General features: G+C 35.2%; 1 protein-coding gene across 4 annotated transcripts in view; it reads left to right on the forward strand.

Annotated features, from left to right (window-relative positions):
- Positions 1-27,505, forward strand: part of TLK1 (tousled like kinase 1) — a 147,604-nt gene that overhangs the window by 62,547 nt on the left and 57,552 nt on the right. For 3 of the 4 annotated variants that reach the window (XM_077883195.1, XM_077883196.1, XM_077883199.1), the window contains 5 exons: positions 17,302-17,377; positions 21,491-21,537; positions 23,499-23,594; positions 25,196-25,285; positions 26,278-26,370. In XM_077883195.1, coding sequence (XP_077739321.1) covers positions 17,302-17,377; positions 21,491-21,537; positions 23,499-23,594; positions 25,196-25,285; positions 26,278-26,370 — 402 coding nt within the window. The remainder of the gene's footprint in view (positions 1-17,301; positions 17,378-21,490; positions 21,538-23,498; positions 23,595-25,195; positions 25,286-26,277; positions 26,371-27,505) is intronic. The other variant, XM_077883197.1, reaches the window with a different exon arrangement.

The following is a 27,505-nucleotide window of genomic DNA, read 5'->3' on the forward strand; positions in this document are numbered from 1 at the left end:
AAGCATCTAGGAATCTCTAGGTAGACAGTTTTGTGCAGTACTGTGCAGGCACCCTGACACTCCAAAGGAGTGTGGCATGGGGTTTTCACTCATCAGGCTTTCCCTTCCACAGAGACAACTGGCAGGCAGCTGAAAGGACTGTGCAAGTGACGGGACTTTATCTGCAGTAGGTTCCCTTGAGGTAAGCGTTAGTAGCCCCTGTAGTACCAGATTACCACAGTTTAGGTTTTTTTTCAAATTAGCATACTTAAGTCCTTAAAAATCGTAGGTTTAGATTAGTCAAAGTAGAGTTTCAGTTTTCAGAAACTATATCAAGTTTTCAGAAACTATATCAAGAATGTTTTCACTTTATATCTCCTGGACTTTGGAACATTTCTTGATATTTCCAGATTTTGGTCTATTTAGTAATTTCATATGCCTTTTCTTTCATAGGCTGTTATGTTATGAAGGACAGTAAAATAATTTAGTTATTTCCCTTTTCTCTTAACCAAATCTTATGTTTTCGATAGTTTTTTTAAATAGAAAAACATAGTAAAAGTTAGATCACCTATAGCAGTTACATATTTCTGTGTTCTGTAGAGGTACCCATGCTCCCAGTATAAGCTACAGTTGCAGTATTTAATTCATTCAAAGGAGTCAGTCTATAGGAAAGTACCACTTCCCTTTAAAGAATTTCAAGAATCACTTTTGACTATATTTTTAGTTAAAAAATATTTTTTTAAAGGCCATGCTGTAATTTACAGTGAAGTACAATTGGTTAACCATTGTATATACTTAGCTTAATTTGTATAGAAATTTTGACATTTGGGGCAGCAGTAGAAAATCTTAAAAATTTGGGGACCTTTGCTCATCTGTGTTCGGTATCAGAACTTTTTCAAATTGATGGTTAGGTCAGGCTGCACAGTATTTTGGAAATGATTACAGCTTATACATTTTCCTTAAAATTTGAAGAAGGAAATTTTTTTGTCTGAACATTTAAGAAGCTACTTATCTGGAAAATGATTTCCAGGTTTTATTTCTATACTATATATTTTAACAAATTTCCTTGGGATTTAATTTTACATACCTCAAAATACAGATTTTATAGGCCATTAAGTGAAGTTGTTGGGTGTAAACAATTGTAGGGTGAAAGTACTACTTTTTTTTCCTGGTACGACAATAGTAAAGTTGATGTAGTATTTCATTGTCTTCTGATGTCATTTTCTTTTGGTACTCCATCCCCTGATCCATTACATTTTCTTAATAGTTTTTGTTTTTATGAAAATTAGTACTGAAGGTTTATTTAAAAAAATAGCAGTTCTCTGCCACCCACTTCTATCCCACCTCACTTTTGATTCTTTCAGCTCTTCTGATATTTATTTCCACATTTTAATACAAATAATATGCATCTCTTGAGCTTTTGGTTCTTCAGTTGGACATTTTCCTCCTACCCAGTACTCTTTTCAGACACTCAGAACCCTTCTTGTTTTCTGTCCTTTTACTTTTAAAACTGAAAAGCATCTGATATTCACTGTTAGAGTCATTTGAGTCTTCAACTGAAATTTTCCATTTCAGTTTATATATGAATTATTTCATATGTCGATTTGCCTTTTATTTCTAAATGAATAGTTGTAGAACAGAAAGGTTTTTCCCTTTGTTATTGAAATTGCTAGTTGGTAGGAAGGTATTGATCTTGTTTTTGCTTCATTTTACATCATTCTAGGTCTAGTCAGTATATTCCAAAATTTTGCTGTGTTTTCAATAAGCATTTATTACATATCTGTTCTCTTCTAGCCTCTGTGCCCAAGCACAGAGATGAATACAATACAATCCAATTCCTGCCTTCAAATGAGATCATTGTCTTCTAGGACAAACAGACTGCTTCATAAACAGTGTAGACCATGCTATAATAGATGTAAGCACAAGATACCATGGAGCAAAGAGAAGGAAGCCCCTAGTTCCATCTGCCTGCCAGGGAGAAGAAGGGAAAAAAGTAAAAAAGAGATAATAGTTGAGTTGTTAGACTATGAATTCATCCCAGAAGACAAGGGCAAAGTATGAGAAGACAGGCAGGAAGACTAGCTTTTGCATGGAAGCATGGCAAGTAGTTTTGTTCAAGACATGGGGCAGTGACTCTCAACCCCAGCTGTACTTTTAGATCACCTGAGAAGCTTAAAAAACATAACCTGCCTAGGTGACTAAACTGGTTTGAAGGCTTCTGGTATAGGTAGGCTATGCAAGAATGGTGAAAGGTAGGTGGAGTTAGGGTTTGAAAGCCCTTGTACTTTTCATAGTAGGGAATTTGGACTTTTGTCTAAATAATGATGAACCATTTAAACAGGAGAAACAAAAGGAAAAGTAGAGATGAAGAAGGCTCCCACAGTAGCATAGAGGATAGAATTGGAGGGAAGTGAAACCTAAGTTAAGAAAATCATTTAGTTAGGAATACTGCCTCCTGTACAAAAACTCCCAGCCTCCACAGTTTAATATTAGAAGGAAAAGCTTCAGGTGCACAGGCTTCTAATTAAAGTGTTCTCAAGTTTACCTTTTGGGCTTTCCCTTCTTCATATTCTCAAACTTTGTTTATTGATATTACCACCTGGGCCATGCTTCTCAAACTTGAGTGCCAGTGAATTACACCAACAGTTCCTTGTGTCTATAGATCTGGGGTGGAGGTTTGCATTTTTAACAAGCCTTGAGATTCCCCTAGATTATAAAAGTAGAATAAAAAAAAATAAAAATAAAAGTAGAATCAGTAGTGTTTGATGACTGAATGAGGTAAAGAAGGAAAAGGAGGAGCCTAGGGTTATTTAAAGGTATCTAGCTTTAGATGAATGTTGGTGCTTTTGACCAAGATAGACAATAGAGAAGGGAGAAACATAGGTGTTTGGCATAGAAGGTAATGAATTAAATTCTGGACAACACTGAGTTTGCACATCTGTGAATTAACCAAATGAAGACAGTACTTTAGATAGGCAGTAGGAGCTATCTAGATCTCGGGAAAGAGGTTGGGCTAGAGATGAATACTTAGAAGAGTTTTTGACACAGGTGTTAAACGCTTTGAATGGTCAGAGGAGGGGATTCCCAAGGTCAAAACAATTTTTATAGTAGTGCTAAAGCATTATTTGCCTTTTTTAAAAATAACTAATAATGCTAAGACATATCTGGCTTTTTTATCTGGCTTTCATTTTCTCATGAGTTTACAGTGAAAATTTCCAGAGTCTAATGATACGTGATGACATCATCACTGATGATTTATAAATTGTTTGCTTGTATACTCTGATGTTTCAAAACTTCTTTAGTTTTAACATCTAGAATAGTAAATATTGATAGTTGTTGCTTATGCAAATAAAAGCTCTTTGGGATCCTCAACAATTTTTAAGAGTTTATAGAGGAATCTTGGGACCAAAAATTTAGAAACTGCTTCTGTAGGTGAACTCACCTCCATGTAGTGTGTATAACACTAGGAAGTGTGTGCAGGTGAGGTAAGTGTGCTAGAGAAAGAGTAGTTGTCTGGTAAGGAGGTAGATAGACCACAGGAAGAAAAAGAGGAAGCAGTGATAGAGGAGAATAATGAGTACAATTAAATGTCACAGAAGTCAATTAAGATAATGGCTATAAAAAGTGACTACGAATTGTCACTTAGGCTTAGTTTTAAACTAATGGGAGCAAGATACTAGATTATCGAGCATTAAGGAGAGCTTGGATAGTGAGGAAATAGTGACAGCAAATATTGACTACTCATGGCAGAATCTTGATAAAGGAATGGAGATGATGTCTAGAGTCTAACAGGCTTGACATATGATGTGTAGGAAAGGGCTTGTAACAGAGCTCTGACGACAGGACAAGGAAAGTGCTGAAAAGAGAGGAGAATATAGAACCAAGCTTAACACTTATTTTTTGGAGGTGGTATGAAATGCTGAGATCCAAAACCTAGGTGGGTGGGGTTCATTGTGGACATAATTGACTGGGAACATCTTTTCCCCTGATGGGCAAACTTCTAGCCTAATAACCTTTTTCTTACTCCACAATGAAATAGAGGTTGTCAGCTGAAGAAAAGAATCATGAGTGGGTTTTAGGTGTGAGAATGACAAAAATTTTATGTCAAGGACCAGAAAGGGAGTTTGCAGGGGATGAGGGAGATGGACATTTATCTTATTTAAATGTTTTAGAATGTCTGAAGGAGTTGGAAACAGCACCTGTGAGCATTGTCTGCTGGGTAAAAGTCCAGATTATTTTATGAGGATAAGAGAAGGAGAGAAGGATTCCTTGGTTATCTGTGTTTTCCAAGTTTTTTTTTTTTTTTTTTTTTTTTTTTTAGTTTTTATTTATTTATGTTAGTCACACAGAGAGAGAGAGAGGCAGAGACACAGGCAGAGGGAGAAGCAGGCTCCATGCACTGGGAGCCCGATGTGGGATTCGATCCCGGGTCTCCAGGATCGCGCCCTAGGCCAAAGGCAGGCGCCAAACCGCTGCGCCACCCAGGGATCCCTGTTTTCCAAGTTTTAAAGTCTGCCTGATTCACCTATTCTCAGTTCTTGAAGAACCCATCTCTAAGCACAAAGATTTTCTCTACTTTCTCTAAAATCTTTGTGTTTGCTGTCCCCACCCATCCATACCCTAAGATACTAAGATAAATTATGTATGTTATTGCTCATTTGGAATTTATAATGAGGGGATCCCTGGGTGGCTCAGCGGTTTGGCGCCTGCCTTTGGCCCAGGGCAGGATCCTGGAGTCCCGGGATCGAGTGCCGCGTCGGGCTCCCAGCCTGGAGCCTGCTTCTCCCTCCTCCTGTGTCTCTGCGCCTCTCTCTCTCTCTCTCTTTCTCTCTCTCTCTCATAAACAAGTCTTTTTTTTTTTTTTAAAGAATTTATAATAAACATTAATACCATAACTCTCTTTCCTACTGCCTTTGGATGTCCTAGAATGTATTTTATGTTACTATGTTATTTCTAACTAAGGTTGAAATATTTGTGGCTGAATATAAATATAATTGAATTACACCATCTTTAATAATGTTGGAGAAGCATATTTAAGTCTATTTCTACCTGTGTGTTTGTATACAACATATTACATAAGGTTGGTAAAGCAAACACACATGTTAAATTTATTTTTGCCTCAGTTTAATCTTTAGTACTTATTTTTTATAATCCTTCTATGTAACCTGAATCATTGATTTTGAACATTTTAAAAAGATTACTTCTCTTTCTAGAACCAAAGTTTTTTTGCCTTTTCCTCCTGAGTAATTACTGGTTCTTTAACCCTCTGTCCACTGGCATTGAATTACTGTTTATTTTTGGTCCAAGTACATTTGATTTTTGAGTTTTTTAGGATTAAGGATTTTAATTATAGATACACGGAAGCTAGGATAGTTATTGCATCTGGATATTTAAACTTAGATCCATTTTCAAAATTGTAATGAGAGAAAAATATGATATGGTACCTTGATTGTCTTAATTTACTCCTAATGCTGATTAATGAAGGTCATTTTATGAAAGTTCTGATTAGCTTTGTCATTTGAATTAAGTTTCTAGAAGTGGTCTTAAGACTTAAATGAGATTTTTTTATTCGCATTCGAATTGAAGTGATGGTATTAAAGATATTTTGAAGCATTAATGGTTCTCTTCTTTTTTAAAAAAATAATTTTCAAAGGACCACATTGTGGATTCTTATTTTCATATTTTGGAGGAAGTAGAAATTAAGAACACCAGGGAATTAGACCTAAAATTAGTTTGAACCTGACTTTAGGAGGCCACTTTTTCCATTTCTAGAACTAGTGATACCGTTACAGAGTTCTTTAATAGGTTATATTTAATGTAAAATCTCTTTTGTTGAAAAGGTATTTTAAAATTACACATACACATTTACAAATTGATTCAAATGGATTATCTTTTGATATTAGTAAATTGGCTGGTTATTAGAACGGTAAGAGTATTTCCTGTTTTTACCTCTTTTCTGTTCATACCCATCTCTACCTTTTCATATTTACTTTTTTGCCTTCTTAATAGTATTTGGCTTAAATGTTTGCTCAGTGAATACTTGGATATCCTAGATTGATTGGAAATTATGATTCTATTTGAAAATAGAGATAATACCCTAAGTTTTAGGTTTTAGATGGACTTAAAAAAAATCATTAAAGTTTTACTTGTCTATTTGTTATAACCCAGAGAAATTTTTTTGTTAGTGTCTTAGTCTGAATACCCAGTAAGAAAGAAGAAAACTTGAAAAATGAATTTAGTGATGTGTAGTTAAATATTACTGAAAGTTACATTTTCATGCCTATTCCTTCCCCAGGTGAGTTACCTTGTTTTTTACTTTATTTTGTTTAAATCTATTCAGCAACTCAAGATTGACCTAGGTTCGTGCCTTTGTCAATTTTAAGAAATATTCTTTGTATCCTGCTGCCTACATTATTTTCTAAAATGTTTTATACTGATAAATGATTTTTGTGGTAATCTATTTGACAAATTGTTCTCTTATCTTTGTGCTGGTAGTATTTTCTCATTAATTCTTACTATGTTAGGTGGACCAAACCAAATCTTACCAAGTATTACTATGTTAATTGTTTTACTGAGACACTGTATATAACAGTGTTGCTATAAACAATAAATAATATGTATAATAACAGTGTCCTCTTGAAGGAGAGTACTTTGTGTGCATGCAAAATGGTGTATTTTATAACACTAATAAAGACATTTTCTCAAGAGAGGAGTTAAGTTTGTTTTTTTCTCTCCCTTATAAGACTAATAATCATACTTCTAAATTATGAGATTTAAAAGTTCCTGTGGAATAGCTGGAATTACTTTGTAAAATTTCCTTTTATTTAAAAAGAGAAAACTATTTAATACTACCACTGTACATTAAAGGATATGCTCTTAGAGGAGCTATATTCAGCTAACAGGTAGAGTGTCTGACCCTAATGTATATTAATGACAAGGGTTCACAGCAAAAGAAGTGAGTCTATTCTGGTTGAATATATATGTCCTTAGACTCCTGAAAGGAAAACCGAACTGGTAACCAAATGTGTGTCTGATTCTGGCTCTGTGCCTCTGTTTCCATAAAGGTGGAGGAGGACTATGTCAAAGTCACCTGGGAAGGTTTTGCAAAGGAAAAGTATTCAGGCTGCCTGCTTGGAAATTCTGATATACTCTGTCCAGATAATCTTTTGACTTCTTATAAATTATGAAATCTTGAAATAATGGTTCTGTAACCCATTTACATAGCCAGCAAATAAATAGCTCTTAAATGTTTCCCTCTATACAACTGCATTTAGTGTCAGTGTTTAGTGGTTTTTAGAACAAAAAAGTTCTAAGCTGATTGATCAAAATAAGTTTGGAAGAGAGAAATGCCGGGTCATTCTAAAAATTAAGACATACATTTAAAGTGGAACCTGGTATAGTGCTTGACCATTGTATATGCTAAGTAAATGTCTGTTGAATAAATCTAACATCACTTTAGTTGTAGCATACTATACTAGGAGTTTTTGTGTCAATTACAGATGATTCTTAGGTAGTCATCAAAGCAAGGTTCCTCAACCTTAACCTTGATAATAATCAAGGTTAGGGGTAGGGTTGTCTTATAAATGTAGGATATTTAGCAGCATCTCTGCCTGACACATTAGATATCTGTAGCACATTTTCTTCCTTTCCCCTAACCCCTCCCTTCCAACTTGTGCTACTGAAAATATCTCCAGGTATATATATAATTTATCTCCAGGTATTGTCAAATATCCTCTGGTTGAGAACCACCCCATTAATGAAGGAGAGAGAATAGTTCAAGCATGTTACCTGGGGAGCTAGATTTCAACTCTTAAGTTTCACATCTCCTAAGTATGGAAACAGCAACTTAGAGAGGTTAACTAATTTGCCTACAGATAGTAAGTTAACAGTCAAAATTCTAATTTTGCAGTATCCATTTTGTTTCAAAGTGATGCTCTCAACTACTGTGTCTATACTCTCTCTGCATAACTAAGGTAATATGTAATTCATTAAATGATCCTAGCTAGTCTTTTGAAAAAGATGGTATTCCTTTTTGGAAATATTTAGATTTAAGATGATTTATAGTAACATCAAATTTGGCAATCCAAGATATGCCTGAACTAACAGCTTTTCACACATGTTTTATCTGATAAATACTGCTTTTAGTCTGAATTTTAAGGGCAGTCAGCACAAGCTGACATTACTGAGAAATTTGGCTTCAGTATGTTATACTATAGTAGAGTTTTAAAAATATTAGATGTATTTTTATGTCAGCAAAACATAGTATTATGATTAATCCTCATTTTCTAAAATAACTAAGTAACCATGACAACCCATTGGACTTCTTACGTCCTAATGAGTTTTCTGCTATGTGGCACAATTTGGGTCTTTAATTTTTAATAGAAGATTCTATTAATAATTTCTCTTTTTTTAAAGATTTATTTGAGAGGGAGGGAGCACCCACATGCCCACATGTGATTGGGGGAGGGGGCAGAAGGAGAGAGAATCTGAAACAGACTCCCTGCTAAGTGCAGAGCCTAGCACAGGGCTCTATCTCATGACCCTTGAGAACATGACCTGACCTGAAATCAGGGGTCAGATGCTTAACTGACTGAGCCACTTAGGTGCCTCAAGAATAATTTCTTAATTTTAGGCAATTTCCGATGTGGAATATGCAGGACTTAAAAAAAATATATATATATACTATAGCTAATCCTGATAATGCATCACTTTTGGAGCTCTTTCTTTCTTTTTTTAAGATTGATTTATTTAATTGAGAGGGGGAGAGAGTCTTAAGCAGACTCCTTGCTGAATATGGAGCCTGTCTTGGAGCTCAGTCTCATTATCCATGAGATCACGACTTGAGTTGAAACTAAGAGTTGGACGGCTTAACTGATTGTGCCACTGAGGCATCCTGGAGCTCTATAAAAGTAAGGATTCCTTTGACCTCTCTCCAGAGATGGTTAAATTTGGAACGGGGAGCATGAGCTTTAAACCAAAGCTTTGTAAGTGGTTATGATATATAGTAACATTGAGAATCAGAGCTAATATTTGAATGTTAGAACAATTTCTTTTAAAAAACAACTCACTTTTGGGGGTTATAAGTGTATTGCTATAGAGAATAATAATGGAATACCGCTTTTTAAAAAAACATCATATAGATATTTAAAGATTGGTGGGCATTGTCACAGTGAAAGTGTAGATTGATACTGGCTTTGAAAATGCACTTTGGTGATATGTTTAAAGTGTGTAGTGTACCTATTCTGTGACACAATATTTGCACTTAAAAGTGTCTATCCCAAAGAAATTGTTTTAAGGATCTAGGGATTCATGTTCAAGGAAAGTCTATAGGGATATTATTATACAGGAGTATGTTACTCCATCATGAGTGTCACACCGGGAGAAAAGTTGTGAAATCACTGTTCTAAATTTTACTATTGTAAGTAGTCTCAAAATGCCAACATTTCCAGAATAAGTTATCTTAAAAATTTGCTTTTTCCTCCCACAGCAGTTGCTCTATATGGCTGTTTTATTCTGATTGAAGATCTGAACACTTAAAAGATCTTATGAATAGGAGAGAAAGTCCAACTTTATTTTAATTTTTGGTTTATATTATTCAATAAATAAAGCCTTTAAGGGAAAGCCAGAGAAGAGAAAATGCCAAGAAATAGTTATGCTTTGTAAATTGTAAGAAAATGGCAAATAAGATTGCACTTCATCAATTCTGTAGAACTTGGTGTGCTCCTTTAAACATACATGAATGCAAATTAAAATGGGTTCAGAATAAAGGAGCTTGAGAAGTCTGAGTATGGCAAGTAAAGGTAGTTCTTAAAAACTGAGAGTAAGATTGCATTTGTATTATAGATCTTTTAGGTGCTGATGTGCTTGTGGATATTGTCTATTTGTGAGGGGAATAAAAATCCTTCAGGCTTTTAAAAATGATGTGAGATGGCACAGTTTAAGTTACCTGTAAGATAGCACATATTTTAGTTGGATAGCTATCCAAATTTATCTTATTGGCCCTCCACCATCTGTGATAATACATATTATTAAATAATAAAGGCAGTACAACAGAAAGTAGGCTACAATCAAAATTGCTGATATGTTGGTTGGATTTACTTCAAACAATAAGGAAATGCTCTTATTTCATAATAGGATCCCAAAATGTTGCATACATAAACTTTTTTTATACTAGATATTGAAATCAGCAGTATAATAAAGATCTTCTTTTAGGTGTCAAAGATTCAGGCAAACATTTCCAGATAATAATAGTTCTCCATATTAAAATTTTCACTCTTGGGCAGAGACAGACTGTGAATTTCAGGTCCTGCCAGCTCAAAATCATCCTTGAATTAGGATGTACATATTTCATGATAGTTTTATCTAAATGTAAATTGGATGCAAAGCAGCAAGGAAATTTTTACAATAGAATTGTAGTTTTCTTATAATGCATTATTCTAACCAAATTTTTATAGCAAGGGTTGGAAGAAACAGTATCATGTACATTTGATATTCTTGAATAGAACATCTATTTTACATTGACTATTTTTATAAAGCTCCAGATTTCCTTTCTAGTTCAGTGCTGTTTTGATATGTGCCATTAAAGTAACAGATTTCTCCAGCATTTTCCTGTCTTACATCTATTTCAACAAATTTTGCCAAGCAATATGGAATAAAATTGAACATTGGTATTACCAGCTTCAGGCAAAAAAATTTGTCATGCCTTTTGTTCAAAGTACAGTGACCTTAAATTCGATACCTGAGTAACTCTATGAATTGTTGGAATAGCCAGTGACTTGTATTTTTGAAACCAGTCTTTAGGTAAATAAATCAGTTGGAAAAAACATATTCCAACAAAACTGAAGATTGAATATCTTGTATGGATATTATTTAATAATAGAATAACTTTTCTATTTTTTTCTTAAAAATTTCATTCATTTGAGACTGAGAGAGCACAAGGGGGGAGGTGGTGAGGAAGGGGGAGAAGCAGACTCCCCACTGAGCAGAGAGCCTGATGTGGAATCAATCCCAGGACCCCAGGACCATACCTGAGCCAAAGGCAGATGCTTAACTGACAGAGCCAACTAACCAAGAGTTAGATGCTCAACCAACTGCAGCACCCATGCACCCTACTTTTCTTTCTGTCTTAAAGTATTTTCTCATTTAACAGGTAGAGATTAAATACATCTGTTTCTATTAACTGTAGTAATTTTTTTTATAGATGATGATATCTCACTTTGTGTTATCCAGTCAGGGCTGATGAAGTCTACTTAAGGTAGAGGTAAAGAATATATTTTAATATCCACTTCCTCCTCTTTTGTGATGTTATAATGGTATCTTTTCACATAGTGTTAAAATTTCCTATAAAGCATTTGTGCCAAAAAATTTAAATATCTCTAGTTGAAGGCTGATAGAGGTGGTTATCTGTTTTCATGCCACAATCTCCCTCTTTCTGTGATTTATCTCCCTCCTGTGACAGTGTTAAGATTGTAGTTTTCTTATATTTTGTCTTATTTGCATTGAAGAAACACATTTTTATTTTAAAAATAAGGAGCCAGATAAAACAAGATCCCATATTAGATTTGAAAACTTTAATAACCACTGGCTTAAATTCTAAGTAAAATAGAAGCATTAGTTTATTTATATCAGTATCACCTCTTGAGTACTTTAGATTTGTCTTTTTTTTTTTTTTAAACTTTTATTTATTTATATGACAGAGAGAGAGAGAGAGGCAGAGACACAGGCAGAGGGAGAAGCAGGCTCCATGCAGGGAGCCCGGCATGGGACTCGATCCTGGGTCTCCAGGATCACATCCAGGGCCAAAGGCAGTGCCAAACCACTGGGCCACCGGGGCTGCCCTGTTTTTTGAACATAGGTTTCAACTGCTAGAAAATACCATGGAAATTCTCACTAATATATCTTGGTACATTTAAATGTCAGAGTAATCATTCAGATTTTGGTATGATTACAAATTAGCATTTAGAAAACTAAATTGATTTAAATAGTACCAGCCTCTCCTTTCATCATTTTCTCCTAACCACTGTTCCATTGTTATGTCAGAATTATTTGACTTTTTATAATTGTGGTCATTATTCCATCTTTACTTTAAAAGCCAAATCAGGGGGCAGCCCAGGTGGCTCAGTGGTTTAGCACCGCCTTTGGCCCAGGACGTGATCCTAGAGACCTGAGCTCGAGTCCCAGGTCAGACTCCCTCCATGGAGCCTGCTTCTCCCTCCGCCTGTGTCTCTACCTCCCACCCCCCCCGCCCCCGTCTCTCATAAGTAAATAAATAAAATTTTTAAAAAGCCAAATCAGGGGCATCTTCGTGCTGCAGTTGGTTGAGCATCTAATTCTTGGTCTTGGCTCAGGCCTCAAAGTCATAAAGTGGAGCCCCGAATCAGACTCTGCTTATAGCCTGGTATCTGCTTGAGATTCTCTCCATCTGGCCTTCCCTCCACTTGCGTGCATTTTCATTCTCTCTCTCTCTCTCTTTAAAATAAATAAATCTTTAAGAAAAAAGTCAAATCATATTATTTTGCCTTCCATATTTATTTTGCCTTCCTTATTGAGGTCAGTTGTAATGCAGTAGTTGAGGAAAAAAAACAGAGGAAAGAAATGACAGCATCAGCAAGTGCAGTTATAAACTTGAAAATGTTCTCTGTGAAGTGCACAATATCCGCAAATTTTTATGCCTTGTGCAAATCCAAAGCTAGCCTCATTGATGTCTTTTGGATTTTTTTGGAATTACTGATCAAGATTAGTAACTTTTCAAATCTTTTTTAAGCTGTAGAACCCTTTCTCCAAAGTAAGTCTAATATGAAACTTCAGTGTTGTAAAATGATGGATGCTGTGTTTGCAAGCAGAGAGGTGGAGGTGGGATGGAATGTGTCTCTGATAGGCTAGAGCTTTAACTCAGCCACCTGCTCCTTCCCTTTCCCTCCTCTGTAACATCATTTGAGGCACAACCTCCTTTTCTTTAAGGTATCTCTGGAGTACAGTTTGAAAATTGTAGATAGCATTCTGAATTTTTTTTTTTTTAACTGATGAACCATTTTAGAGATAAATACTTGGTACATTTCTGCATATCCTAAATCCCCAAGGTTCTAAATTCTTAAATCCGTATCGAAAGAGTGATTCAGGAGAATTATTAGCAGTAGCCTTCGCTGAGAATTTTTGTTTTAATATAGGTATTGTTGAGATTTAAATTTAAATCCAAAAGAAAACTACTTAATGCACACTTTCCTGAGGTTAGTGATATAATAGGTTCTACACTCTGGTTCTGTGGCTGGTAATTGAGGAGAGAGTTAAACGGGATCTTAAAGAAGAAACATTGCTTATTTTACATGCCCTGCAAGTTATTTGGAAGCTTTAGGGCAGAAACTGCTAATCATTTAACGGGTGATACATGATTGAGGTTTTGAAATAGGAAAAAAAATTGAAGTTTTGAAATACACAGAAATTTGGAATAATAGGATAGCCATTCAGATAAGAAAATTTATTGGGTGCTTACTGACATATAGAGGGTATACATCTGTTCCAGATGTGTACTGTGTTTCTTGTTTAATTCTCACAATCCTGTATCCTGTATTACGCATTTAAAATAGATGAGAATAGGGTGCGTGGCTGGCTCAGTCGGTAGAGCATGCGACTTTTGACCTCAGGGTCATGAATTCGAGATTACTAAAAAAAATTGATGAGAAAATTTGAGTCTTGAGTTAAATAACATACTGAGAATTATGGTAAATAATGGACCCAGAGTTTGATTCTTAGTCTGTGCTTCTTCAGAGACCCATGTGCTTGCTTCTTAAAGAAATTCTGGTTCTTTTGGGCTGACAGAACAAGTCCAAAATAATATGAGAGTGAGGAATGAGGTGATCATACTAGGACATTGGTGAGAAAAGATTAGGGTTTATAGGACAGGAGAAAATATGGTGGTGTGTTCATAATGGAAGCATTTATAGGTGAATTTTGTTATATGTTTCCCTTTTTCGTTTTTTATTTTGTTCAGCTTTTCAGTTTTTTATTACCTGTTTCCAACTTCTTTACCCATATTAGTCATACATTATGTTCTTAAAATTGATTTTAGCACTGTCATCATTTTTTCTCCCTCCTTCCTCAAATTCTTCTCTGATTGAAATAAGGTAAATCTGTTGCCTTTTTGGGTTTTTAAAACTGTAATAATTATGCATTTGGGTGTTTCTTCATTCATTGTTTTTTTTTTCAACCAAGAACAGAAAGCATTCCTTTTTAATTGTTGTTGCATCCAAGTTCTTTTTTTTTTTTATTGGAGTTCAGTTTGCCAACATATAGCATATCACCCAGTGCTCATCCTGTCAAGTGCCCCTCTCCGTGCCTGTCACCCAGTCACCCCAACCCCCTGCCCACCTTCCCTTCCACTACCCCTTGTTCATTTCTCAGAGTTAGGAATCATTGTTTTTAACAAAATGACATTTCCCTCAAAGGACTGTCCCACTTTCCCATTCCATTAAATTTAAAATTTAGGTAGGGAAATTTTCCTCAAAGTTTTTACTAAGTAATCTATAGGTCTTTAAAAAAATTTTTAAAAGACCTTAAATATCTTCAAATACATATCCAGTGAAGTGTTTAATGAATGTTATTCAAAATAAGTTTTGAGAATTTCTGCATATACTGTAACCCCCCCCCCCCCTTTTTTTAATACTGTAACTTTCCATCCCATTCTTTTTTTCTGAGATAGCCAGTGAATGTTAGCATTTAGGAGCTTTGTGGTAAATAAATCTGTGTTCACCCCAATTGAACCATCCTGCTGTCTCTACATTTAAAATGTAGCCTCTCAACCTAACTGATCCAGGGTTCCATGGAATATTTTAGAAAATGATATGGAACCATATAGATAGAAAATGTTTCCAGTATAAGTTTCAGAATTGTTTTATTCTTTGTGATTATTTTTGTTGTTGTTTCTTCAAAAGTAGCTAGTCAAGATTCAAGATAGAATTCAAATGGGAGCGAGCCTGCCGTGCTTAAAAATTAGTACAACAGTAAACTGTTTTTGAAAAACCACATTTTCTTGATCTCAGATTTTTTTTACATAAATTAATTTGGGGACATAAATTAATTTGGGGGAGAATATGAATATTATTTAGAAATCCTCTTTTGTTTTAAGATAGATTTTAAGGTTCTTTATAAAAATGTTAACTTAGAATTTTTAATTTGTAAAAATTAAAAAAAAAAAAAAAAAAAAAGGGATCCCTGGGTGGCGCAGCGGTTTGGCGCCTGCCTTTGGCCCAGGGCGCGATCCTGGAGACCCGGGATCGAATCCCACGTCGGGCTCCCGGTGCATGGAGCCTGCTTCTCCCTCTGCCTGTGTCTCTGCCTCTCTCTCTCTATCTGTGTGTGACTATCATAAATAAATAAAAATTAAAAAAAAAAAGAATTTTTAATTTGGTGTTATTTTTATTTTTAAAAAACTTGAAGATTGGTTATTGTTTATCTGAGTCTGATAACTAAACCAATAAACTATTTACCCTAAATTGCTGGTACATCACCTCCTGAGTAGATTGCCAGTTGGGGCAGATTTCTTTAAGATCTCTGGTTTTTGGTTTTTTGTTTGTTTGTTTTTTTAAAGATTTTATTTGTTTGTTTGTTTATTTATTTATTTATGAGAGAGAGAGAGAGAGAGGCAGAGACACAGACATAGGAAGAAGCAGGCTCCATGCAGGGAGCCCGACGTGGAACTCGATCCCTGGTCTCCAGGATCACGCCCTGGGCTGAAGGTGGCGCTAAACCGCTGAGCCACCCAGGCTGCCCAAGATCTCTGGTTTGTGTTGTGAAAACATATAGGCAGTTTATTGGACATGATGAATTTTATTTACACACTTGATACAATTTTGAAATATTTTTGTATAGTGAGTCATTCAGTTCTTGACATAGGGCACATAGCTTGTCATATAGAAGAAAAAAGAGCAGTTAGGCCTTAGAGATACAGATCTGAATTTGATTTAAATCCTGGTAACGTTGAATAAGTTATTTATCAAGTGATAACTATGCTAGGCATAAGGAAATGGGAAGTGAATTGTGGAGAAGGTAGAACTGTTGTTGAAGAATTCAGACACTAGAACATTCACTTGATCCTCTCTGAATCTGTTATGTTGACAAAATGTGAGAGAACTTAAAGTCCCTGTGATAATACTGAAGAGGAGTCATAGATGCTCAACACAAGTTAGGTAATGTGTTGTCGTTCATGCTGTTTAATCATAGACTACTCAGAGACAACAAAATGTGGATTATTTCCCTTCCTTGTTTGGGGACTGCATTGCCTTTAGAGATTTATTTTAAGTTGCCTTGATGTTTCATTCAAACATTCTTTGTTCTGGTACCAGACATACTTGCCAAGCTTCTAGAATTTGCGGGCTTTGTGCCATTGCATTGTGCTTTTGCTCTTATTTTTAATTTTTATCTAAGCACAACAGTTTGTCAGACTCCACAGAAATTACTTGTTATTTCAGCCTAATGAAAACAATTTGAGAACAAAGAATTATCTAGGATAGGGGGATCTGCAGACTTTTTCTGTAAAGGGCCAAATGTTTTAGGTTTGGTGGACCATATAGTTTCTCTGTAAACTAACTCTGCTTTTGTACTGTGAAAGCAACCATAGTATAGTACATAAATGAATGAGTGTCGCTGTGTTCCAAGAAAACTTTATTTATGCACACTGAAATTTGAATTTCTTAAAATTTTTGTATCACGGTATTTTAATTATTAAGTTTTTCAGTTATTTAAAAATGTAAACGTCATGCCTGGATAATGGGCAAAAACAAAAATGGGTGGCTAGCCAGGTTTGGCCATTGGGCTACAGTTTGCTTCCCCCTGATTTAGAGCATAATCTATGAATTTGCTATAACTGTTAGGTAATAATTGTAGGGGTTGTATATATACTGGGGTTTGAGTTCTTTTTTTTTTTCATCCGTTTACTTTTATAGATTAAATATGTGTGAATAAAGAATACTAATAGGAAAAATGTAGGGTTTTTTTCTTTACTTGTCTCTCTTGCCTTTTGCCCAATCCAGTTAAGAATCTGAGGGATGTCTTTAAAAGACAGCTTACTCTCAAATTTTTCATCCATTTCAACCCAAGTTCTGTAAATGTGAATTTTAAGTAATGTGTACAAGGACTTCTATACTTTGAATATTTTAAATTTATATAATAGGAAATTTTATCTTTTAAAAAATTGTATGCAGTAACTTTACATCTCATGAGCACTGTTGAACAAAATAGTTACTTCGAAAATAAAAACTTTTATGCTGACTATAATAATTGTGTATGTAAAAACTGTAATTTTAAGTTCTGTTAACTTGCTTTCTGTAGACACCAGAGAAGAAACAATCGGACTCATCCAGAGGAAGAAAGAGAAAAGCAGAAAACCAGAATGAAAGTAGTCAGGGTAAGTGAAGTAGAATCTTTCAAAGCCAAATAAGCATTTATAATTAATTATTCTGATTTTAAATCAGTGAATAGCTCAACTATAAAAGTAATACTATATTTTTATAATTTTTATTGCTGTTATAAATTAATGCATTAATATTTTAGAAATGTACTTCCTATAAGAAATAATATGAAATTGAAATCTGTTGTGTACCATAGGTAGTGTGTGCTTACTGTTTTTAGGCTTTCTGACATTTCCCTTATTTTTTTAATTTGAGAATAGAAAGGCAAGTGTCATGTCCAAACCTGGCAATTACCTTACATCTTTCATTTTTCTTTCTTTATCTGAATTATAGTATTGAAATAGCTTCTTGTCTTTGAATAAGAACTTTAGGTGTCGCCTTAAAGTGCAAGTACCCAAAGTTTTCTTATTTCTTTTTCTTATTTATTTGAAAAAGAAAAAGACTATAAAAATGATTGAGAGACTTTTATTAAAGCACCATCTTTTTCTTTCTATACATGTGCTTCATTCATTCTTTCTTGCATACCTACCCTTTGTGATACAGGATAAGAAGATCATTTTCAAATCATTTACAAAACTCTTACAATGGACAACAAAATAGTATTGCCATTTAATTTGCCCACTCAAAATTAAAGACCATGAATTCGGGCAGCCCGGGTGGCGCAGCGGTTTAGCGCCGCCTTTGGCCCTGCCTTCGGCCCGGAGCGTGATCCTGGAGACCCAGGATCGAGTCCCATGTGGGGCTCCCTGGGTGGAGCCTGCTTCTCCCTCTACCTGTGTCTCTGCCTCTCTCTCTCTCTGTGTCTCTCATAAATAAATAAATAAAATCTTAAAAAAAAAAAAAAAAAGACCATGAATTCATTCTTACGTCCTGTATAATGACTTTATACAATGATTACATGTTTTGGAGCCACTCATTAGCTATAAGGACTGGGGCCGTGAACCTAAGCCTCACTTGTACTTACATGGGCACTGGCATCAAGGAATGTATTTGTAGCAACTATTTGTGTAGAAAGAAGAAGTTACATTATTCTCCCATCTTTCTATAAATGTGTGGTACTTTGTATCTTTGTTTTCTCTAAGCTCATTATTGGTCTTTTTTTTTTTTTAATTTTTATTTATTTATGATAGTTAGAGAGAGAGAGAGGCAGAGACATAGGCAGAGGGAGAAGCAGGCTCCATGCACCGGGAACCTGACGTGGATTCGATCCCGGGTCTCCAGGATCGCGCCCTGAGCCAAAGGCAGGTGCTAAACCGCTGCACCACCCAGGGATCCCCTCATTATTGGTCTTAGTGTAGTTCCACCAGGTTGTGGTTAATGGACTTGGAGCTTTATTTAGAGTAAAGTTATATTATCATAGTTTCAATGTTAGATTTAAAAACTCACTTAATAGCAGATCCCAAATTAAGGTAGGACTTCAAGCTATGTTTTAGAATCCATGTTTATTTCTTTATGGTCTGTTAACCCTAAGAATTGTCTGATTTTCTTATGATTTTAGAATGGTTGCCATTTTTGATTGGATTTACTTGTTTAAGTTTTCACACGTATTTGCTTTAGAGAGAGGTTGGCTTTCTGTGTTTTCCCCCCTCTTTCTTCAAGTCCAGAGCAAACCTCTCCTGTAATCATTAGTCCATTCCATATCCAGTTATGTCCAGCAGACATACTATGGCCCTTACAAAAACCAGGTCCATCTCTAAAATGGAAGGTGGATAAAGTCCCTGTTAGAAATGGAGGCTTTATGGAGAAGGGATGATACCTGAACAAAATTGAATTTCTTTTTTTATTTTATTTTATTTTTTAAAGATTTTATTTACTTATTCATGAGAGACAGAAAGAGAGAGAGAGAGAGGCAGAGACACAGGCAGAGAGAGAAGCAGGCTCCATGCTGGGGGCCCGATGTGGGACTCGATCCTGGGTCTCCAGGATCACGCCCTGGGCTGAAGGTGGGTGCTAAACCGCTGAGCCACCCAGGGATCCCCAAAATTGAATTTCTGATCAGAAGGGGAGGAGAACTAGGATAGAGGCCAGATAGTCAGCTTCCCTTGATAGTACATATGCTGTGTAGCGGGGGGCAGGAAGGGAGTTGTTAACAGAGCCACGTTTGGGTTCAGTTAGGGACAAAGAGGGACATACCTTCTGAATAGGCAACCAAAAATTAAAGGATAGCACCTTCAGAATCTGCAGGTAAGTTGTTATAAGTGGAAGGAAAATTCCTTGGGAATACAGACATACCTTAGAGAGACTATAGGTTTGGTTCCAGACCAACACAATAAAGCAAATAGAGTCAAATGAATTTTTTTGTTTTCAAATGCATATAAAAGTATGTTTAGTCTATTGTATGCAATAGCATTGTCTAAAAAAAATCATACATACTTTAATTTTTAAAATTACTTAAAAATGCTGCCATGAGTTTTCAGTGATTTATAAGCACAGATAAAAAATTGCCATAACAAATATGTTGAAAAAAATTGAAATATTTTGAGAATTACTGAAATGTGACACAGACATGAAGTGAACAAATGTTATCTATTGGAAAAGTGCTGCCTATAGACTTGCTCAATGCAAGGTTGCTACACACCTTCAAATTGTGTTTAAAAAAAGAAAAAGCATGGTATCAGTGAAGTTCAGCAAAACAAAGTATGCTTGTAAAATGTTTACAGTCTTTTTCTGACCTCTAAGTAAGTCTATACAAAACTATTGTTTGTACTTTCTAGGTACCATTCATAGTCTTGAGTATTTAATTTTTCTATAAAAGAATTTAAAGTTCTTGAACTCCTAAATATAATCTTGGTGTATCTCAATAATGCCTGGCACATAGTAGACACTCAGATATTTGTTGACTAAAATAAATTAATAAATGAATATAAGTCAGTATTGAATTGATAAGTGTCTGTGTTTATATCATCCAAAGCTTTTGACTTGATGGTATCATCGTTTTTCTTCGTATTGAAGAAATCATGTATTTTTTATCATTCCATTGAAGAGTGGTTGCCTCTCATTCAGAAAAGTGTCTCTGATGCTGTATTTCCTAGCACCTTCTTTTTTTTTTTTTAAGATTTTACTTATTTATTCATAGAGATGCAGAGAGAGAGAGAGAGGCAGAGACACAGGCAGAGGGAGAAGCAGGCTCCATGCAGGGAGCCCAACGTGGGACTCGATCCAGGGTCTCCAGATCACGCCCTGGGCTGCAGGCGGCGCTAAACCGCTGCGCCACCGGGGCTGCCCTCTTAGCACCTTCTTAATTCAATATTTATATAACTGATAAGGAGTCTGTGTTAGAGCAAAACTTTTTATTAAAGAACTGTGAGGGACATCTTGGTGGCTCAGTGGTTGAGTATCTGCCTTCTGCTTAGGGCGTGATCCCAAGGTCCCAGGATTGAGTCCCACATCAGGCTCCTCATGGGGAGCCTGCTTCTCCCTCTGCCTATGTCTCTGCCTCTCTCTCTGTGTCTCTCATGAATAAGTAAATAAAATCTTTTAAAAATAAAGAAATAAAGAGCTGTGATATATAATGATTTAGACCACTTCTCAATAAGGTATAAGAGCAATATTTAAAATCTAGTTTATTAAAAAAACATCCTGTTAATCTGGGAATACTTTTTTAGAAAATTAAAACATTTAACAAAATAACATTCATGTTACAGCATGTTATTGTCAGTTTGTATGGTTTTGTGTTAAAGCTTTATTTGCGGGTATGAATTGGTTTGTCAGTTACACAGTTGCCACTTGTCTTTTTTTTTATTCATTGATTTGCTTTTATGGAAGTAGTAGCCATTAAGCAATATGAATAATGTAATTTTAAAAACAAGATCCTTTAATGTGATTCATTTATTTGGTTCTCTAGTAATCGGGACTTTAAAAATTGACGTGTTTCTATTGAAGTGTCATTTGATTTTTGGATTTCTGAAATTGACATCTTACCCTCTGAGGGCTTTTAGTATAATTCTTTCAGTGTCCATCTTACCCAACTAAAATATGATCTTTTTTTTAAACAGATGATTTTTATGTGTATTCGGAAAATTAAATTTGACACAGTTTTTCTGATGTAATGCGATAAGTAGTTATGACTAACTTTAAATCTGTAAAAAATTTTTACTTTTATATTTTAGGAAAAAGTATTGGCGGACGTGGCCATAAAATTAGTGACTATTTTGAAGTAAGTATATTAACAAATATCTCCAGTTCTTAATATAATTTTGCTGTGGGCTGAAATAATTTCTTTGAAGCACAAGGTCAACTTTTGATTATCTACTTGATTTAGAGAGCAGAGCTTCAGTACTTTGTAATGTCCTATCTTCCTAGAAACTTAAAATTTACTTTTACATTGGTATGGAATATAATATAATTTTCCTTATATATTTGCTTATAACAACCCAGAGGATAGGTACAGTAGGTATACAGAATACAGTGTTTCTGTATTACAGAGGAGAAAACTGAGGACCAGAGATGTAAAGTTGACTATTTAAAGTCAAATTCTATATGGTAAAGCAAAAAGGGGTGCCTGGGTGGTACAGTTGGTTGAGTGTCTGACTGACTCTTGGTTTTGGTTCAGGTCATGATCTCTTAGGGTTGTGGGATCCAGCTGCCAAGTAGGGCTCCCCACTCAGCATGGAGTCTGCTTAAGATTCTCTCCTTCTCCTTCTGTCCCTCTCCCCTGTGTACAAGTGTGCATGTGCATGTTCTCTCTCTCTCTCTCTCTCTCTCTCTCTCAAATAAATAAATCTTTTTTTAAAAAAAAAGGAAGAGCAAGAAGAGAAGTTAAAGTCTAATAGCCTCTAGTTTAGAATTGTTTCTACTGTCAGTGCAGCCTTTATGATAGCGCCATTGCAACATTTGAGCCCTGTAGATAGAGATTAAATAATGATAGAAGTGTGAATCTAAAAGCCCCTGAAAATAATCAATAATGGTAAATGTAGATTCTTAACCCATCTAGAATATTTCCTTACTTCTACACAGAAATACTTTTGGCTACCAGTTTTACATTATAGAATGTTAAAATGATTGTTAAAACAACAAACATATCTGTTGGGTTGAAAAAACATATTTACTTGAGTGTGAGAGCAGAATTTGCCAATTAGGGGAAGGGCCGCATTAAAAAAATTTTTTTACCATCCATTGTTTTTCTTAATTAAGTTTACAGAATCTGTGGTAAAACTGTTGCTAACCATGATCTTGTGTTGCTGACCTAGTGCTTTCTAGTTGTCAGTCCCTCAGTGTGCATATCAATTAACAATCTTTGCCAAAGGTTGGATCAATTCAAATAAACAAATCTTAAGTCTCTTGAATGGTCCTCATGTGTCATGAGTTATAATAGGCACTGCAGATTTTTAAAAAATTAGACAAAGTCCTTATATTACAGAAAGATACACTAAGATACCTATCCCTTTTCTTCTCCTAATAACCTGAGAGGAAGCCAGTAGCAGTGAATTATTTTCTCCTCTCATTCTTGGTAGAAAAACATGAGAAATTTGAGCTCTGGAATACATTCAGTAGCTTCTCTTATGCACCTAAGTCATGCAACCGTTATGCATTTTGTGTATGGAAGGATTGATTTTTATAAGATTTTGTGCTATTAAAGGGAAGGTACTTGACTATGTAATTTTTTATATAGTACTACAGACATTCGAATTCTTAACATCTTGAGAATGATTTCTATTTTAAGATTGTTTATTCACTAATATCTACTTCTAAATATATTAATTTGGGAGTATTCGGGATTATACTGGTTCAAACATTTATAAAGGAACAGTGTTAAAATTTAGTATATGTGCTGCTGAAGTGAGCACTACAGTGTTAAAATTTAAAGGAAAAATGTATTTATTTATTAATATATGTTCATTGTTTGGGGGGCATTTATTTATCTTGAGTCTACCACAATAACAAATTATAGTCAAGAAATAAGGGTCTTTACTAAACATAGTCTTTTCACATTCCTGTGATCAGTATTCTAGTCTTTTAGGACTTCACTGTAACTGACCTTAGTTTTGCTTTTTCTTGACCCATTTAAATCACTACCGAATTTAAAAGAAGAGATATTTAAATTAATTCTTAATGTCATGTCAAAAATAACATCTAACTAGACCTATTAAAGAGTGATGTTTCCTTTTTTTGTCTCAGTACCAAGGTGGGAATGGCTCAAGTCCAGTAAGAGGCATACCTCCTGCTATCCGTTCTCCTCAAAATTCACATTCACATTCCACTCCTTCCTCATCTGTAAGTTCTTACATGTATAGACTTCTGTCTGCTGAACCTATGTGTATATGTATAGTGAATAACTTTTCATTGAGAACTTCTGTATATATATTTATTTGTATTTATATTTTTAGAAAACCATTCTGTGAGGTAAGTTAAATTCTTTTAATGATCTGATGCTGTTAGAGCTTTATTTCTTCAAGTGAGATCCTTAAGTTAAATATTTTCTGAATCCGGGACGCCTGGGTGGCTCAGCGGTTGAGCATCTGCCTTTGACTCAGGATGTGATCCCGGTCCTGGGATTGAGTCCCATATTGGGCTTCCTGCATGGAGCCTGTTTCTCCCTCTGCCTGTGTATCTGCCTCTCTTTCTCTCTATGTCTCTTATGAGTAAATAAATAAAAATCTTAAAAAAAAAAAGATTTTCTGAATTAATTATATCCAAGCAGTAGTGTTCCTCTTTTTTTTTTTTTTTTTTTTTTAATTTTTATTTATTTATGATAGTCACACAGAGAGAGAGAGAGAGAGAGAGAGGCAGAGACACAGAGGGAGAAGCAGGCTCCATGCACCGGGAGCCCGACGTGGGATTCGATCCCGGGTCTCCAGGATCGCGCCCTGGGCCAAAGGCAGGCGCCAAACTGCTGCGCCACCCAGGAATCCCCCCCACCCTTTTTTTTAAGCAGTAGTGTTCCTATAAAAGAATGCTGTTGAGCTTATGGGACTAAAATGAATACCCTTATATTAGTCCATATTCAATTATGATTTCCAATTTCTTTTCTTTCTTTTTGTTTTGTTTTTGTTTAATTTTCTTTATTTATTCATGAGAGACACAGAGAGGCAGAGACACAGACAGAGAAGTAGGCTCCATGCAGGGAGCCTGATGTGGGACTCCATCCCAGGACTCCAGGATCACACCCTGGGCCCAAGGCACTCAACCACTGAGCCACCCAGGTGTCCTCCAGGTTTTTTTTTTTTTTTTTAAATCAGTCTCTCTTATTTTTTCAGGTACCTTTGTTTTTTTACTTATAGTGACCCCTTCTGTTCCTTGCCTGTAGACATATACTTAGTTGTGTCTTAATTATTTTGTACCTTGGGTACATGATATTGCCATATCCAAAATAAGGCGTCAGACTCCACAGTAATTTTGAGTTACAGTGATGGCATTGATACAATGATATAATCTATTTTCAATGATGTGTTTTGAAACTAGTATCTAGATAAGCCATGAAACTCATCAGTAAATTGATATTATACTATACATGGGTGTGTTGGTACTAAGTTCTATATTAAGATCTTTTCAGTTTTACTTTTTGAAACATCATCGTCTGTATACTATTTTTGTTTTGAAATAATATATTTTGCCTTGTTATAGTTAACAGACTGAAAACATGAAAATGTTTTTTATGGTTCTAGAATGTAAGCTTTCTTTCTCTGTGCCTCTGTAAGGGAGGGTAGTCTAAAAATGAATGCTTGTTGAATAAATGATTAAAAATTTTAAACAATCAATTATGTTTTAATTCAGTTATTATCCTGATAAAAACTTAAGAGATGTTAATTAGTTGTTGCTGAGACAAAAGCCTATATTTTTTCCTCCTAATGAAAAAATTTTAATCTTTTTTTAAGGTTCGACCGAATAGCCCTTCTCCTACTGCATTAGCTTTTGGGGACCACCCTATTATACAACCAAAGCAGTTATCCTTTAAAATTACTCAGGTAAATAGTAATTAAAATTTCTTTGTATGACTTCTAAGAAACTTAATAGAAATAACTAAGATGTCTTCTCTTTGTTTTAGACATAGTTATAAAGACATCAAGAAAGCTAATTACTAAACAAAAAAACAGTTTGTGGGGGGTAAGAAATTGAAACATGTAATTAACTATCAGCTTGTCCTTTTTTACATGCAGATTAAATATGTAGATGTTCTATGCATATTAAATAAACAGAACAAGCATGACATGTCAGTTTTGATTATTTTTGAACATACCATATAAACAATGTCTTCCTAAAACCTATTACATTTGTCATAAGTAACCATTAAAGCAGTTCATTTTGAGTATCTATATTTATGTATATTCATGTTTGCTATACACTTAAATATCACTTGAAAATCAGATATCTTTAATGGTTATTTGGTTTTATGAATTTTGAGTACTAAGTTTTTCTTTTTAACTTTCTACATGTGACAGTTTTTGGATTTTACTATCTCAGACCAGAGAAATTGGAAGAATAGATCTTTTTGCTTAGCCACTGTTATTACCCCAATTTACTGCCGTTAGACTTTTCTGTTAGGTCATGTCCAAGCTATTGTACATGCGTCAACAATATTCTTTCTTCGGATAATCTTTAGGCTAGGATTACAGGTACCTTGCTTTCAGTCAATGAACAACTCATGAAAGTTTTTGCCGTGTTCAAAAATCAGCTAGAGTTGATAGCACAAAGCTGTGGTTATACTGAATTTTAATGAAGAACATAATAATACTCTAAAATATTAGTAATCAGTCTTTTAAATGTTTCTTTGTAAGATTGTAGAATTTATACCTCTGAAGATATTAAAACTTAAAATTATATTAAGACTTTCTGGGATAACTTTTACATACACAAACTCACGTGTTTTCTTTGTTTTTAGAAGCACTAAGATCTAGTTTTATGTTTGCATGTAATAATATGTTTAATGGAGATAATAAAATCGCTTTCTTTCATTTAGACTGATCTCACAATGCTGAAATTAGCAGCATTAGAAAGTAATAAAAACCAGGACCTGGAAAAGAAGGAAGGTCGTATAGATGACTTGCTCAGGGTAAGTAGGAAGACATGGAGGGGAAAAAATTGAGTAAATTATTTGGCAGTTACAAAATTTGAGGAATACTTAGAACTGTAAAAAATTATTTAGCTGGAAAAAAAATAAGCTTTTCCTGGTAGTTTTATGTACATGAAAATCACTATTTTAAAGTGAAAATTATTAGCTCTTTAAATGTGAATTGAGAGGGGCACCTGGGTGGTACAGTCTGTTGAGTATCTGACTCTTGGTTTCAGCTCAGGTTGTGGTCTCAGCTGAAGTCATGAAATTGAGCCCCACGTTGGGCTCAGAGCAGAGACTGCTTGAGCTTCTCTCTCCCTCTCCCTCCGCCCCTCCCACCTATGTTCTCTCTCGCTCTCTCTCAAATATATGAGTAAGTCTTAAGTAAACAGATAAAGGTGAATTGAGAAAAGTTGGAGAAATAGAGGGAAGTTTATAAAATTTATTTTTATTTGATCAACTATTATAAGTCAGATGGCCATTTTATGTTAGTTTTAAAGGTAATTGATTTTGTTATAAACCTGACATTTTATATTATACAAGATGAAGTAACTACTGCAATCCTGTGAGATTTTTAATGGAAACTTTATAAAAAGACACATCAAAAAGTGTACTTACACTGTAAGGTATGAAGCAGTGGTTCTCGCCCCTTGCTGCTTATAAGAATCACCAAATGGGAAGGTTAGAAAGCACTTTATAAAGGTACCTGCTCGGGATCCCTGGGTGGCGCAGCGGTTTGGCGCCTGCCTTTGGCCCAGGGCGCGATCCTGGAGATCCGGGATCGAATCCCACGTCGGGCTCCCTGTGCATGGAGCCTGCTTCTCCCTCTGCCTCTGTCTCTGCCCCCCTCTCTCTCTCTCTCTCTCTCTCTCTCTCTATGACTATCATAAATAAATAAATAAATAAAAATATTAAAAAAATAAATAAAGGTACCTGCTCATAAACTCCACTCTGGGGGATTCTGATTAAATTGATGTGATGTGGGGCTTGGGCGTTGGTAGTTTTGTTTTTTATTTTTTAAAGATTTTATTTATTCATGAGACAGAGAGAGAGGCAGAGACACAGGCAGAGGGAGAATCAGGCTCCGTGCAGGAAGCCCAATGTGGGACTCGATCCCGGGACTCCAGGATCACGC

Source organism: Canis aureus, chromosome 34 (assembly GCF_053574225.1).
Source record: "Canis aureus isolate CA01 chromosome 34, VMU_Caureus_v.1.0, whole genome shotgun sequence".
NCBI classification, from domain to species: domain Eukaryota; kingdom Metazoa; phylum Chordata; class Mammalia; order Carnivora; family Canidae; genus Canis; species Canis aureus.